We start from the raw sequence: 16,421 nt of genomic DNA, 5'->3' as shown, positions 1-16,421 counted from the left end.
CACTAACTGCCCATGTAAAAAGCTGTTTTCATCCCTCCAAAACTGTAACCTAGATTATGGAATGGCTTGGAATGGAACAGGTTAGGAAATGACAGCACTCGTGACATGTGTCTGAACAACAGACAAGAAGAACTGGAGGACTGGAATATTCAGAATCCTGATGAGTAAAAACAGGAATGCAGTAGGGAAGAGCTGGAGAACACCCTGCTGCCCAGGGCTGGAGGAGCTGCCTCTGCAAGCACAGCCCTTGAAGCACCTCAGAACGTCACAAATCCTGCCGGAAGAACTCCAGGCACTGGGAGATCCAGGCAGTGCTGTGAAATAGGTACATTATCCCTCACTCTGGGGCAGTGATTAGCACTACAATAGCAAGTGGTCACAGCACTAGTCCCAGATTTCCAGAGGTGATGCACACACCACCAGTCCAGCTCTAAGAGGCTCCAGAGGGATCGCCAGGAGAAAAATTCAACTCCATTCCCATCCTTTCCAATGGCCCTCACTGCAATGCCAATATTTGTATCCCAGAACATCAAATTCCTTTCACGAGGGGTAAGGTACAAGAAGGACAAAGTGTCACTTCATCCCTCAGAGAAGTGTCCTGGAATCAGTAACCACAGGGGTGACAACTGTGTGTAAAGCTGACCTGGATAACCACAGCACAGGACCTACAGAGAGCCCACACGTACACCTGAAATGCTTTCACTCTGTTCTCCATACTTCTGGAGTGGCTTTTTGGTTTGGTTTTGATTGGGTTTGGGGTTTTTTTCCCTTAGCTTTTCCAAATTCCCAAATTACAGACTTATAATATTGTAAGTCCAGTATACAACTTAACCAGAGAAAAGGCCACAGAGCCACGTGTTCCTGGTTCCCATGCTGCAGCATCAGCCCACAAGTCCCCACTTCTCCCCTGACAGATTGGCAATGTCTGTCTATGGACAGACAATGTCTTCTGTATGGAGAAGGAGTAAGTTCAATTTTCAGGATTTACGCTCAGATAAAAATCACATTGACCTAATTAATTAATTATTTAGGCATTTTATTAATAAATGCCCATGAGACCCCATGCAATTAGTCTGCATCGTCCAGAGATACTGTGGCACACAGGAAAAGAGAAGTGGTGAGGATTCAAACCAAAAAAAAAAAAAAAAAAAAAAGTGTTTGCAGACTTGTGACTTCAGGAAAAAAGTTAATCAGATTCAGACTGAAGGACCTTTCCATTAGTGATGAGAAGACAGAGATAAATGCAAGAAAGAACATATGGGATATGACAGAGAATTAAAAGCCATGATAATCCATATTTCCAGTTACTCTAAGAGCTAAGGTGGGAAATACTCCACAGTTGAGATGGTGACCTTGGAAAAAACCAAGACATACTGCCAGCCTTATCCATAAAAAAAAATTAAAGTAAAAAGAAAAAAAAAGCCCCCCAAAACAACATGTAGATGTCGTCCTTGCTGCTACAAGTGAAAGACAAACAGCTTAAAAGTAATGCACATTCCTATCTGACTCCATTAAATACTGTAACCTTGCACTTCCAACACTGCAATTTACTGCCTGGGGACTCAGTCTGAGCTCACCATTAAAAATGCAGGCTGGAGAGGATGAACTGCTAGGGAACAAGCTGCTATATTTAAATTCTCCAGCATCCCAAAATTGTGAATAGCTATTCAGTACACAACCAAAACACAGAACATTTCAGTAGGGCACGGTAATTAAAATAAGTAAGATGCCTTTTAGATTGCTGATGTCAGCACATTATCTGAAAAAAAAATAAATAAACCCTTCTTCTGTGCTCTAGGACAAATCAAAGCCCCTTTTGGAAAGTATTTACCAAGAATCAGAAAAGTTTGCCGTATAAGAAACGAGTTTTCATATTCTTGGGGAGCAAGCAAGACTACAAACAAACAGACAGGAAAAATGGCCCAACTGAACTGATATTGGCCATGCATGAATGTTACCAAGCTAGGAATGAAAACCGATGGAACACAGCAGGCATTCTAGACATGAGGAAGACTATTCTTATGCAGCAGGGCATCTATTTTTTTGTCAAAGGCACTGTAAATTTGACCTTTATGACAGCTCTTAATGATCCCTGAGCTTCCTTCCTGATAGGTAATATAACTGGTTCATTTACTTCCTGATAATGAAATTTCAAACCTGAATATGAAAACGGGAATGTGAAAATTTAGGTTTCTTTAAAGGGTGTTTTGTACAAACATGAAAAATTTCCCTAGCAATTGTAACCTCTGATTTTGTGACTTTCCCAAAGATTCTGGGTGTTTTTCTGATCTTTTGGGCGTTTTCCAACTGAGTCACGTCTGAAATACACAACCTGACATTGTTTAGGGTAAATAACATGCAGACTGGAAAGCATGCACCAAAACCAGCATTCCTTTGAAATTCTGCATCGGAATCTGGTAAAACTGAACCTTGGTTTCTTGGTAAATCAAGCATTTTACCAAGAACAATGCATGTTCAGATCTCATGAACAACTGGCTTGGGTTAAATTAAACACATACATGTCATACATACCTGGTCTGTGAATTGCACATTTTTAAGGCTATTTACAGGTATCTCCTGCTGAAGATCTCTGTGTTTAGCCCTGCTTTGGGACTCGTAATCTGATTTTATTCCAACCACACAGGCAGGTTTACTGACCTATCTGGGTGTGTGCCATGAGATCTGCAAGCACAGTGGCAGCAGCGGTGGCAGGAGCGGTATTGGAAGCAGCAGGTTTCCCTCCGGGATGAGATGAGGTGGAGGATGCAGAGGATGAGGTGGAGGAGCCCTGAATGACCCGGTTAAGCCAGGGCTCTACGTTGGAATGGCTCTGGAACGGAGTGGAGCTGATCCGCCCTTGCCGCCGTAACGAGCCCTCATCTTCTGATGCTGACGAGGTGTCTGTGATCAAAATAACCACGACAGGCATGTGACGTGGGGATGACCCAACACGAGGGAACACGGAGCTCCGCCGCGTTCCGTGTTCTCAGCGCGGCGTCCTCATGTGCTGCACATGAGGCGTCCGAGCAAAGGGGATTCATTCACACACACACACCAACCCTGCTCCTCACCTGTTTTCAGCTTAAAGCAACAACTTGTACAAATGAGAGCTGCAACACCCCTGAAGCCAAGCCTCAGTTACCTCCAGTATTTGGAATGACAGTCAAACCAGCCTTCTCCCCCCAGCACTGACCGCACACACCAACCACTTTCAGTGTGCATCCCATCCCATCCCATCCCATCCCATCCCCGTTCCACTGAAAAAATACTTCTCTTCTGAACAGGTAAATTTTATCTCATCCCACCTGAATAAATCCCATTGCATTTCTTGTTGGGTATTTCCTTTTTTATTTCTTTGGGGGGGGGGAATTATTCATTTTTTTGATTCTTCTGACAAATTATTTGGAGAACTAATTGCTAAAGAAAGCACAGGGTTCTAAAGCTCAATGGAAGAGTAATTAGAAAGCACATATTTTAACCACATAAGCTGGTATTAATGAGAACTACATAGAGATGCTTAGTAAAGCATCTTTTCATTCTAGATGCATTTTTGTTGCTGTTAGAAGTCTGACAAAGGGCTCCTAATTTAATTACCATGTAGTTATTTACAACTTTCCAGAAGTTTCCCTTTGGCACACAATCTTTCCATATTCATCATCCATCCAACAACAAATAAAAAGGTCATTCTAAATATGAAGCAAACACATCCCTGTTGATTTTGAGTGAAATATAGAAACTCTTTATTACAGAAAAAAATCTTGCCCTCCTAAAGAGACTGCTGCATTTTAAGAACTCCATTCTTTCTATGTTTTATATAGGATAGTGTGTCTGTTACTGTACTCCAACAGTCCTTTCTTCCATACTTGGAAATCTGGGGGTTGGTTACATCAGGAATTCTGCAACCTTAATTCTGGCTATGTTTTTAACTCCCTGAACACATAATCATCCAGCTAGATACAATTCCATATAAATCTTTGAAGCCATATTAAAAAAACCACTCCTCATCTTGGGCAATGCATTTCAGTTACCAGCTGTTTAATTTTCTGCTTTTCAAGAGTATGTGCATTTCCAGCACAGCTTCAGAACAATTGCTCTTGAACAGTCTAAAACCACAAAACCCAGGAATCGTTTCATAAGAAGCCCGTTCAAGTCGATGGCACTTTCAAAGTTAAAACAATAGATCTCTCATTACTTGACCTACCTCACCAAGCATGACAATTTTGACTGAAAATAGCCAAACAATTGATCTCTGAGAAGATACAGCTGTGGTGCATCCCCATCCCTGGGTCTGTGCCCCGTGTGATATTTCTGGTCTGCTGCCATGCTCAGCTTTTGGCAGCTGACCCCATTTACTCCTGGAGAGCAGCCAAACCTGTCCCCCAGTGCTTGCAACCTTCCCTTTCTTTCAGGCAGAAAGCAAAAATAAACAATTACAGGAATATGGAACAAGATAGGATTACAAACAGTCAGGGATTGAAAAAAAAAACCCACAAACCAAACCACCGCATCTGCAATCTAATATCGCTCCAGAGGGAAAAAATAAAACTACAGAAAAAGTAGTTTTCTCACAGAATACACACTCTGACAGTATCTCCTTACTCAGATCCAAGGCTAATGAAAGCTAATACTTCTAAGCTTTCAGATGTCTTACATGAGTGGAGGTGAAAAAACCCAAACCCTTTAAATGCTCAATATTAACTGCATGTAAAAATGAAGGACCATAGTGAAATCACTGTAATAGCAAAACAATCACACCAAGAAACAACAAGGTCACACCAGCAGTAGCCCTGTGGCAGCTGCAGGGGTTAATCCGTGATGTGTGGTGACAGAACACCACATTCTTGGCTTCCAGCTCTTCCTGGCTGGGACCTGACCCAAGACAGAGAAGCCACCACCCTTGAGCCAGACTTGCATCGAGGCTACAGCTCGAGTTCTGATCACAGGAAATCCGTGTGGGAAGGATGAGATAGACTCGACAGAACAACACTAAAAGCGTGTTCAATTCTTTTGGAAGGCTGACTGATGAAAGCAGTTCCATTACTGCCAGCCAGGAGTTGTGTTTGAATTTAGCATTGTGCCCAGAATCACAGATTCACTGGATGGTTTGGGTTGGAAGGGACTCTCGAGACCATCTCATTCCAACCCCCTGCCATGGGCAGGGACACCTTCCACCAGCCCAGGTTGTTCCAAGCTGTGTCCAACCTGGCCTTTGACACTTCCAGGGATGTGTCTTCTCTGGGCAACCTGTGCCAGGGCCTCATCACTCTCAGTGTAAAGAACATAAATCCGATTCTCCCTTCCTGGTACCTGATGGTAGCTGTTTGTAACAAAATTTCAGTTATTAATACCAAAGCATGGTTTTAATTGTATTAACTCCTGGCAACACAAGGATTTCAGGCAGAGGGTTAATGGCTCAGCACTACCTGGGTTCTTAGCAACTTCAGATCCTTCTTGCTGAGCTCACTTTGCAAATAAAGGCAGGCCCATAAAAAGACGAATATTTTTATGACTTTATGTAGCTGAAGCAAGTCCACAGAATATTTCTGAATGTCCTTATTTCCCACGATACTGAACTCATCCAGTTGCCCATTCTCTTACAGGGATTAGGGGATCTCATAAAAAGCCACACTCTCTAAGAAATTAGAGTTTGACAGATCCCAGAGACACTTAACAATTCACAGGGTACCCTGAGTTGGAACACTGAGTCCAATTCCAGGCCTTGCACAGGACCAGCACCAGAATCACACCATGTGCCTGAGAGCATTGTCCAAATGGGTCATGAACTCCAGCAGGCTTGGGGCCACGACCACCTCCCTCCCATTTTCAGCTCCTATTATTTAGGGCACTGCTGTACCCTGCCAAAGCCCAACATGAGCACACGTAGCTTCCCTGCTGAACACCTGCACAGGCCTGTTAGAAGATGACATTCTCCAGCAGCACAAGCACATGAAACTATGCAGACCCCACGGCCTCATCCTGCTCTGGCTGAAGCATGAAGGTCAGACAGGCACACATGGACTGCAGGGTCAGGTGTGGGGCATGGCCAGGCACATGTACCATTTACACACCACCAGCCCTTTTGATCCCCTTGCCCTGCCTTTCTCCCCCCCCATACCTGATCCTCCTTAAGTCTACCTCTTTCCCCATCTGTTATTCCTCACCCAAAACATTCCATAACAAGTCTCATGCAGTTCCAAAATACTTTTGCCCCCCATCCCATACCTTGTCCCACACCCCTCTTGACGAGTTTCACACCTGGCCAGGAGGGCTGAGGCTCTCCAGGAACAGCCCCAGGAGAGGCCTGGACAGGGTGACCCTTCTCCAAGTCCTGAACTTGGTTCCCTGCCTGCTGCTCTTCCTGGTGCCCCTCTGGGCTTGTGCAGATGGGTCTGTGACAGGCTGGTGGCTCCTGGGACAGGGTGTTATTTGGGATGCCCCACCTGCCACACCCCTGCACAGGTGTGCAAGCCAGCTTTTATCACAGAGCCAAACACTGTCCCCACAGCATCTCAACATTTTTTTAACAGACATTCTTAAACGATACTTTAATTAAAGATGCTTAACATATCTTCTGGGCAAAAACATTATGGTCATAAAGGCCATATGTAGTACAGAAGATGATTAGTTTTTAATTGGAGAACCCACAAAACCAATATACTGTGAGACTAGCAAAAAAAAAAGTGGGATTTCCTTTAAATGGGAAGAACAGAAAGAAGAAACCCAGCTCAGGAAGCAGGAGGGCAGCACACCAGACCTCCTCTTTTAAAGAGGGGTAAGAACCAGAAATGATGGACAAGGGCAGTACAGGCACAAGCACGAACACAGAAGTTTAGTGCAACCTACTAACAACTTAGCAAAACAAACATTTGCTCTTTGTATTTTGCTATTGCATTCAGCAGGCCAAGGTGGACCATCCCCAAATGGTTTGGGTTGGAAGGGACCTACAAGACCATCTCACTGGGAAGGGACACCTTCCACTAGACCAGGTTGCTCCAAGCCCTGTCCAGGCTGGTCTTGGACACTTCAGGGATGGGGCAGCCACATTTTCTCTGGGCAGCTCTGTTAAACAGTCTCTGTGTTCAGACAACAGGTACCTGGGGGGGTGTAGGTCTCTACCGAGGAGTGCACCAGGACAGAGCGTCTCTTGGAGGGCATGGGCATCTTCCTCTCCTTGTATTTCGCAAGTGCTGCTTGGACTGCTTCGGTGTGGACATCTACACAGGAAACAAACAAACAAACAAAAAAAGGTTAAGAGATTTGGTTTATGAGCAGGACTGAACCAAGAGCCCTGCCTCCTGCTCGAATTCAGAGCAGAAGCGATGGTTTCCAAAGCTAAGGGAGGATATACATGCTGGGTCAAGTTGACACATTTTTCTCATTAAACCAGTTTTTATTAAAGGCCCTTCAAGCAGCACTTCAGAAGAACACCCTGAAATAAACAGTGAAGTTACAGAACACCTAGGATGTTCGTTCTGAGCTATGAGTTATTTTTCATTTGGAGGGGGGAAAATTTCAATGCAGATTCTTTAAACTGGCAGAAGCACAAGATGCATACTTGAAGGCCTCACAAAGATTGCAAGTAATAAAAAATGGAAATAAGAAGCTCACGGACAGATACTGAGGAGAAATCTTTGCAGCAATGTCACTTCCCAATCTGCAGCTCCCCCCAGATTATCTGTTCAGAGCTGTATTTAAAATATGTATTTATGCAAATATACCATCCCACCTGTGTAGATGCTTATCTCAAATAAGAACTTTTTGTGCAACTAACAGGCAAGCTTCAAGGATGATGCTGTTATGAGAGAAAAATATTAAGAAGATAAAAAAAAATTATCAGTAAAATCTCTCTCTCAAGATTTTTATTTTTTTTTTTTTATCTGGGTCCCCTCGGAAAGATTTTTGTTGCTGTCCTTTACAACAAGGACTTGTGGATATGTTTTAAGAATTAAGAATTAATTTCCCTCTCCCTACGTCTCCCTGCCTCCCTTTCCCTTCCCCACATCTGGGCTTTCTGTCAAGTCTTGGTTTCTCCCTGTCTTTAGCATTAGTTGTAATTAGCCCATCACTTTTATGTCCCAAACCTTTTATGTCCCAAAATTCCAGAAAGTTTAAGCGGGATGCAACTTCAATTAAAGGTTGTTTTTGCAGCCTTAAAAATAGGAGCAAAATGCCCATTAATCTGCAGGACAGATTTCCATGGCAGAACTTCCAGTCAAAACCAAGTTTCTAGAAATAGATAGTAACTATGAGATGCACTCATTTTCATGAGTTATATAAAATTTAAAAGCCTTTTTTTTTTTTTCACATTAACATCTCATAGGAAGAAGGGGAACATAAACTGTTTTTCTTCCGAAAAAGTCTTCCAAAGAGTAAAATAACACACAATATTTATAGTTTGTATATAAATACATTAAGTCATGAAATAATGTTGCAGAGAAAAAAAAATAAAAGCATTCTTAGGCAGTTGTGCATTTTTGGGAATAAGAAGGCTTAGTTTTAGGGTGTGCTGATGCCTTTTAACAAAGTAGAGCAGGGCAGGTCAAAACATCACAGGGATTTGTGGGAGCAAGCATGGGAACTGCTTCTTATTCCATTTCCAGAGGGCAAAATCAGCACCACCTCTTCCTCCAGTCCTACCTCCCACTCCAAAACCTGGAACGGACTGGATTAAATGACAAAAACGCAACCAGGAGAGAGTCAGGACGAATTTTTATTCTGCTCCATGTTTTATTTTTATAGCTCCAATTTAACTCATCGTTCCCTCTACGCCCTTTAATATCTATTTCCAGCTTCAAATCTTTTTTAATATCTCGTCCTTGGACAACAGCTGAGTAGGAACAGCCTCTCTCAGCCAAATCAATGAAGTAATTGCTTTCACTTCCCTGGAACGCTCTGTTCCTATTCTGCATTTCCTTTAACAATTTTTCTCCATTACAGACATGATGAAACAGATTTCAGTAAAAAAAAAAAAAAGTAAAAGGAATGAAATTATTTCAAAAAAGCAGAACGCTTAGGGTACAAAAATTCATAAATTAGTATAAATTAAAGTTAACTGAATACGGGAATTGCAGAAAGAAGCTCTCTACCACTGTCTGTTCCTTAAAATTCTTTAAAATTTACTGTGGAAGTGATTTAGCATGTAAGAACTGTGGAGTTCAGTTTTCTGCAGAGAATTAAAAAGTCACTAAAATCAGACCAAAAGACGTCACATTTCCGAGTGCAGGGAACACAAATGCTCAACGGTGCTCACTGAAAGTGAGGAACAGAAGCCCAGCATTTCATTAACTCCAAGAATACCTGTACAAAAGTGAGGAAAAAATCCATATCCTGCCATCCGAAAGCAGAAGAAATAGTCTCGGAGAAATATTTCTAGGATTTTGCACTTTATTAAGCTGCAAACAACCATCAACAATTAATGACTGATTCAAAACATTTTTACCTTCTGTTGTACTAAACCACATAATCTTCTGCTTTATGTACCTGTTCTCATTTTCTTTCTTTCCATGTGCCCTTAAAAAAGGATGGGGGAGGAACACTAAATAGTTTGTGGCCTATAAATCACCTAAACCCTTACAGCTCCTGAACTCTGCAGCTACTAGAAGAGCATTTTTCATTCCCATTTATAGCTCTCTGCTCATTTGTCAGCCTTCAATTCTTGTCCCTGCCTCAGGCACAGGAGGAAGAATGTCTACAGCTGGTTGAATTAAAAATGACATTTATAGGCTGCCCAGTGCCCCTGCTGCTCACAGATCTCCAAATACCAACAGGTAAAGCAGCCAGCACTGTCTGGGTGGCGTAGGGAGGGGACCTGGAAAAAGGTCAAAGTCATGGGTTGAGACAGGAACAGTAATAATCTAAATAAAGTCAAACATGATGATGATGATAATAACAGAATTAGAACAAGAATAGTAAATCTAAATTCTAAATCTAAAACACAGCGCTGTACCAGCTACTAAGAAGAAAAATAACCCTATTCCAGCTGAAGCCAGGACAGCAGGCTTGTATTTATTGATAGCATTCACTGTTGGAATTTTTTTGTGTAGTATTTGCTGTTTGAAGACAAGAATCTGGGGATGATAAAAAAATATAGCTCATTTAAATGGACAACTCCTCTGGGAAACTATAAAAAAAAAAAGTGCTTACAGCAGCAAGTAAGTGACAGATTAATTGCATAACGCGGCGGAATTGTTTCACTTGCTTGCTTATTTTAAGTAATTTATGTTGATGGTTCTAAAGTACCTATAATTGCAGCAGGAAGAGATCCTGCTCTAGGAAAAGCTGCATCCCACCCACGCCAGCTCCTCTTGAAAAAGACACGGGAGAATTGGTGAGATTCAAAGAAAGGAAAACAAGAAATAAAGACTGGAAGATAAAAAAAAGAAGAAACAACAAACCCTCATCCTCCCCCAGCAGTCTAAAGGATAAATAAGGTATGAGACTGAGAGAAGGGGCCTGAAGCTGTTATCCCTCACATCAAGCAAGGGCACATCGGCACAGAGTCAAGTTTAAAAAGGTAACAATGTCTCTTCACCGAGACAGAGAGGCAAGAATGCAATAAATCTGAAGAATTTTTGTCCTAAAAATTAGGCAGGAAAAAGGGGACAGGATATTGGCTTCTGAAAGCCATATCTACAGTACCTTTCACCGACAAGTTTAACCTAAATCAACCATCACTATCTGCTTTTGATTCCATCTGAGAACGTGAAGCCTTGTCATATATCACTAAAGGGAAAAAGAAATTCAATTACATGTACTGTAACTAAGAACTCCTCAAATTTCCAAGTGAAGAACTTGTTCTGGGCAGGAGTATTTAATGAAACATGAAAAATGAGTTATTTAATGAAACATGGAGCAGTGATGGGAAACCACAGAAGGATGTGTCAGTCCCCATCAGGGACTACCTCCCAGGGATTTCCTGCTGAAGTTGTGCTGTTTTGTGCAGATTTTTATTTCTGTTAGTTTAACAGCAGCACATCTTTCAATTAGTTATTTTCTCTACCATTCATGACTCTCACTGTTCAATTAGCCCTAAGGAACACATCCAGGCACATCAGCTCCATTTCTGGAGCGAGGTTTTTACACAGCAGCAGCGCAAATACCAGGCAATAACCACTCTGCCCAGGCAGCAGCAAGGCAAGGTGATGCAAGACCAGCCACATGTGAGGGATGTGCAGTGCATGTCAGGACTCGCACTTCTCATCCCCAAACCCAAGACGTGTAATTACCCTGGAAAACAAACAGAAAAACATCCAGCTACAAGTCCAAAGGTATTTAGGAGAGAAAAGCTTCCAAACACCTGCCTCTCCTCACTATTGTGACAGGAATTTCACAGGGAAACAGTGCACTTCAACCACCTGAAAAGTAACAATGGGAACAGGATGCAATCAGGATATTGATATTTTCACAGGAGTTTCCAAAACAGATCCGTCCCCGTAGTGTCCATTTAAAATGAAGTAGAATATCCATTGTGACATTTCCCTTTTTTGTGCACTTGCCTTAAACCAGGAAATATTTGAAAGTGAGCTACAATAAATATATAACCTTCCCTTAACAAAATAACCCGACCAAGCAAGCAAAGAAGTCCCACAAACCCACACACCGTGGTCCTCAAGATTTTTAAATAACTGTTTTACAGACTGGAAACCCAACCTTGTTTTCTCAGCAAAAGCTGCTAAAGAATAATAAGAAAGGCATCAGAAGGCATGTCTGCAGTCTCCTTCCCTTCCAGCATTTCCTCCAGTCGGGATTCAAACAAAACCTCTCACGTTTGGAAACAAAAGACATTCATTAGCTCTTCCATTCTTACAGAGCACTTCCAGCTTTTTGTGTAGGTGCAGGTACCACTTTACAGGCACTTTTCCTCCTAAGACAGGTGATGTCTCAGCCCCGTTTTTCCCCCTTACCAGATCGGAAGCGCTCGTCCCTCGAGTTGGTAGAACGGGATTTCTGCTGTTTGGATACAGCAGCAGTGGCCTGGGAAGAGCCTGGGACTCTGTTCTCTGCTTGCAGGGATGGATCCACACCTGAAATACAGTTTTATTTCAGTACAGAATTCAGCTCTGCCAATAAAACATCTCGCTCCCCATGTCTACTTTCTTTTGCCACCCCTCAACATTTAACAGAGCAATACTCAGAAGATTCACAGTTTACAAAAATGCTGCAGTTCTCTAACAACACCTTTGCACATATTAAGGGCAGAATTACTGCCAGCTTCAGATGCCAAACAGCTACTGCTGTCATCTAGGCTGGCTTCGTGTACTCAAGGAATCGTGACAGACCTTCCCATTCCCATTTAGGACAGCAAAAATAAGAGGAACCAAACCACTCTCTTAGTTGTCCCCTCTGCACCTGACAAGAACAGGGTTCTAGATAGCCCAGAGCAGTTGCTCACCTTCAGGCTGGCTAATGTTCAGATGAATCTCACCTTGACACTCCAGCACATCAGGAGTAAGAAATCAAAGCAGGGGGGACAGTAACTATTAAATATTCCCTATCACTCCCCGATCCCTCAGATGAGGATAATCCCTGCTGGCTCTCGGTACATCAAAGACCATACAAATACGAACCAGGAACTCGGCATTTGCAATTTTATTATGTATCAACACTTAAAAATTTAATGTAAAAACTCCAGTGCAGTGGGAAGGGGGTCTGCACGATCCTAACATAAATTTAGCCTAATGCTGTGTTTAACAGTAAACTTCCCTGCTGCACCGAGTTTACCATGTTTACTCAGCCCACAGTACCACACACAGGGCTGAGTAAATCTTTCATTTCACTCCTTCCTTCCTTCCTTCCCTTGAAGAGTTTCTGCTTTCTTACCTGCCCTCAAGTCTTTCGAAAACAACGCATTTTTGAAACAAAGATACATTTTTTTAAATTTGAAAGCCACATTTTCAAAACACAAATATTTCCCAGCTCACCGAGCTGAAGGCACCACTCCAGAAGAATCTGGGCCAGTTCCTTTGCAAAGAAAGTTTACTTTAACAAATAAGGAAGGGTTCCTCTTTCTCTCATGGGGTTTCTGTTCCCTCCCCTTTGTCCCAAAGTGTGTACCAGGAAAAGAAATTGATAATTATTAACAAATCTAGCAATGATAAGACCTTTCAGTAAGATACAGCCTTCACATCAGAAGTGTAAATTATCAAACAGCAACTGAATTCAGTATCTGAGATCTACCTCAACTGATCAAAATGAACTTTCAAATACTCTATTCAAATATAATATCCTCAGGATTTTATCATCTTCCTGCCAGAACCAATTGCTATACTACAGCTTTCTTAGGAAGCTGTTAAGACCTCTAGATGAATGTGCTTCATAATTCCTTTCCTCTCCCCTTTGCAGCTGACAGTGAAAACTTCTGGATGTTGAAGAAGCAACCTTGAGTTAGCCATGGGTTCAGGAAAGGGAGGTGTGTGGGAAAAATGAGTTTAAATAATAGAAAAAGGAATGAACATTTAATAAATCACACAGATCTAAGCTGTCAGAAATTAGTCCAAGTCACCTCCTCAAAGCCTGAGAAAAAAAAAAAAAAGGGATAACACAATAACTGGGGTGGTGCAAAAGAGACCAGAACGGGCAGCTGGGCTGGGAGGCTCCCTCAACTAGAACGCTTATGAAGTTTTTGGAGAACAAAATATCTACATCTTTTTTTGTGTGATCTTGACAAAAGGGACCTTGGGTGAAGAAGATAACAAAAGAAGAAGGGGTTTTTTTGGTGCTATTTTTTTCCTCCAGAAGCGTTGTTAGTTGCAAGTAGGAAAAGAGATTCATGTTCTATTCAATTCCTTCCTCTTCCACTGCTTCCAGTCTTGTAGTAACTACAGAACCTGGGAATCAGGACTTGCTAAGAGACCCTTTTCCACTTTGTGATCCCATGTTGGGAGGAAAATCGGCTGGAAAATGAGTTGACTGGGATAATCCACCAGGAGATGACAAACTGCTGGCAGGATGCTCCTGAACCACGTGCAACTTGAGCACGGCTGGTTGACCACACCAGTATTTTGGGGCAGGAGGAATACAGAAACACTCTCCTCCTCCCAAAACTACGGAACAGATTGTTATGAATCAAGAGTAACTTGTGGGTTTTGATGAAATGTGCATCAATGAACCTCAGAACTTCCCTTTAAATTAGGATTAGCCAGGAAAGCAGCAGCACTGTTAGAAACCACAACTTGGTTTCCTCAGTTTAAGTCTTCCTGTTCGCTTTCTCAAAGAAGGTTTCACATCATAGTGCAAAAATGCCAATGATGAATCTGAAAAACATCACTTTTTGGTAAAAATACTAAGACAGCGCATCCCACTCTGAGGCTACGCAATTACGTGCCAGAAATATCCCGTTCCACAGGCTTGGTGAGCTCGTTCATTTATTCTTCTCCTATGCAAATCACTACCCTCAGCCTTCAGCAAAAGCAGATGGATAATTAGGCTAACTCCCTCCATTCACACCGAAGCCTTTACAAAAATAACATTTGAAGAGGGGTACACTAAAGGCACTTGATCCACTATCACTGCACGCTGTCCATTTTTAATTTACATCAAGTCTTAAAGAGGTTGCAAGTTCCAACTAACTGAACAATTCACTTCTACAGGATGAAATTAAAGTTAGTATTTGAATTATAACTGTATTTTTCCAGCCACAAAGAGCAGAGAATCGAGACTAATACCAGCATTTCCAGCAATTTTGATTTATACAAGCAAAAACGATTTTACTCGAAGAGCAGTGAACAGCTGCCAGGACAAGGAAGATTCTCTGCTGTACTGCTGGGGAGGATGTGCAGCTAAAAACACCTGGCATCAAGTAGGTAGAGATCAAATTTTCAAAACATGAGATACTAAACAGCTCTGCAGAGATATGAGGGGAAGAGGGAGGTCAGAGAGGAAACTCCAGACTCTTTGTACAGTACCAAACCTTTCTTCAGCTATTATTACTACCTTATTCCCTGGGCCTGGGGATAAGAAAGGAACAAAAGACAGCAGCCACCTCAAGTGCAGCTGCACAATTCCAGATTCCTTTAAACAAGAGTTTTAGACACAGTTATTTCCCTCCAAACTGTAAAGGAAGAAAGTAAACTCTTCTCATAAAAATGACCTGAGATGTTCAAGTTTTACATAAAAACACACAGGCAGAGTTCCAGATCTTTTCACAGAAAATTTAAGGCAGGAAATTATTCCTCTGGAGACTGAAATCTGAGGACTGAGGCTCTCTCTTCACCTTTTGGTTGGAGAAGTCTCACTTCAGGTATAGAGTATCCAGTCCTCTCTCCAGATCATAGTTCAACCTCATCACTCTTCACTGTCATACCCCATCCTAGAACATACCACCCAATGCACACATTTTTGCCTCCAAGATCCAAAAATAATCTCATTGTTCACACCTTCCAGGTCAGAGGGACCGAACAAGGGTCTAGTCAGTGCAATTTATTACCCAGAATAAGGCATCAGAAATTCATGAAGTTAAAAAAAAAAGATAACAAAAGGCACTTGCCATGATTCTACAACACTTTCCTCTACTCAAGGCAGTAAACTCCAGCTCACAAGTTTCCACTTGGACCATATGAAACAATTTTAAGGGCATTGTTACTTTCCATTTAAGGAAGCACAAAACAACAGCAAAAACCACAAAGGATTCAATGAGTCCAAACACAAGCCGGTGTTTGGATTCAATTCAGTGACTCTAAATTGTCTCACTGAAAACACCCAGAAGCAAGAGACATGCTTATTTAGACACTAGGACAAGGCTGGTAAGCAGAATACCTACATGTCATTAGCCAGAACTTTTAATTTCTCCAGATAATAGTCTATTTTAAAAGCAGCAGTTCAGGACATGCTTTACAAGCAGCCCTGTTCTCCTGACCTAAGAGCACTCTGCCTGTCAGTCACTGTCCAGCTTCTAAACCCTCACCCCAATATTCTACAGCAGAAAGATCCATACAGAATACCTCATCCTTAAAATCATTATTAAGCTTTATATTACCCAGATAGCCTTTACCACTACTTGTGGGGTGACCACCAACCCATCACCAAAGGAACCACGGGAAAGGATGAGTGCCTTGGACCTCACCACCGAAATTCAGATTTACTTTAGAACCACCTGCCCCAGGACTGGTTTCTTTGAATGACTTAATTTCACAGAGAGAAATCACCAATATTTTGTTTCTTCCCTTGACAGCAAGCTCAAAAATATTTGTTGTGCCTAAACAGACACACTCAGGCTGATGCAGAATGAGTCTTACTTTTCAGAAAGAGTATTTATCCTTGGTAGCAGCAGAAACACTTTTCAGAGACATAAAATAATGAAAATGTAAGGAAAATTAAAGTATGAGACATGCCAGCCTTAACCAAAACTAGAGGAGGTTTCATCCACCACTTTCCTTAAAAGTGAAAACTTGAAAATAGTAACATTTCAATTCTGCCAGAGCAGA

The 16,421-nt window shown here is 42.0% G+C and overlaps 1 protein-coding gene across 3 annotated transcripts in view; it reads right to left on the bottom strand.

Annotated features, from left to right (window-relative positions):
* Nucleotides 1-16,421, bottom strand: part of DIP2A (disco interacting protein 2 homolog A) — a 75,544-nt gene that overhangs the window by 33,985 nt on the left and 25,138 nt on the right. For 2 of the 3 annotated variants that reach the window (XM_027907236.1, XM_027907237.1), the window contains exons 3-5: nucleotides 11,904-12,023; nucleotides 7,095-7,214; nucleotides 2,659-2,901 (exon numbers count right to left, since the gene is read on the bottom strand). In XM_027907236.1, coding sequence (XP_027763037.1) covers nucleotides 2,659-2,901; nucleotides 7,095-7,214; nucleotides 11,904-12,023 — 483 coding nt within the window. The remainder of the gene's footprint in view (nucleotides 1-2,658; nucleotides 2,902-7,094; nucleotides 7,215-11,903; nucleotides 12,024-16,421) is intronic. The other variant, XM_027907238.1, reaches the window with a different exon arrangement.

Source organism: Empidonax traillii, unplaced genomic scaffold (assembly GCF_003031625.1).
Source record: "Empidonax traillii isolate 1590-97213 ecotype Southwest subspecies unplaced genomic scaffold, ASM303162v1 scaffold1428:size197735, whole genome shotgun sequence".
NCBI lineage: Eukaryota > Metazoa > Chordata > Aves > Passeriformes > Tyrannidae > Empidonax > Empidonax traillii.
The sequence above is the reverse complement of the archived record's forward strand: the minus strand, read 5'-3'. Positions and strand labels throughout refer to the sequence as shown.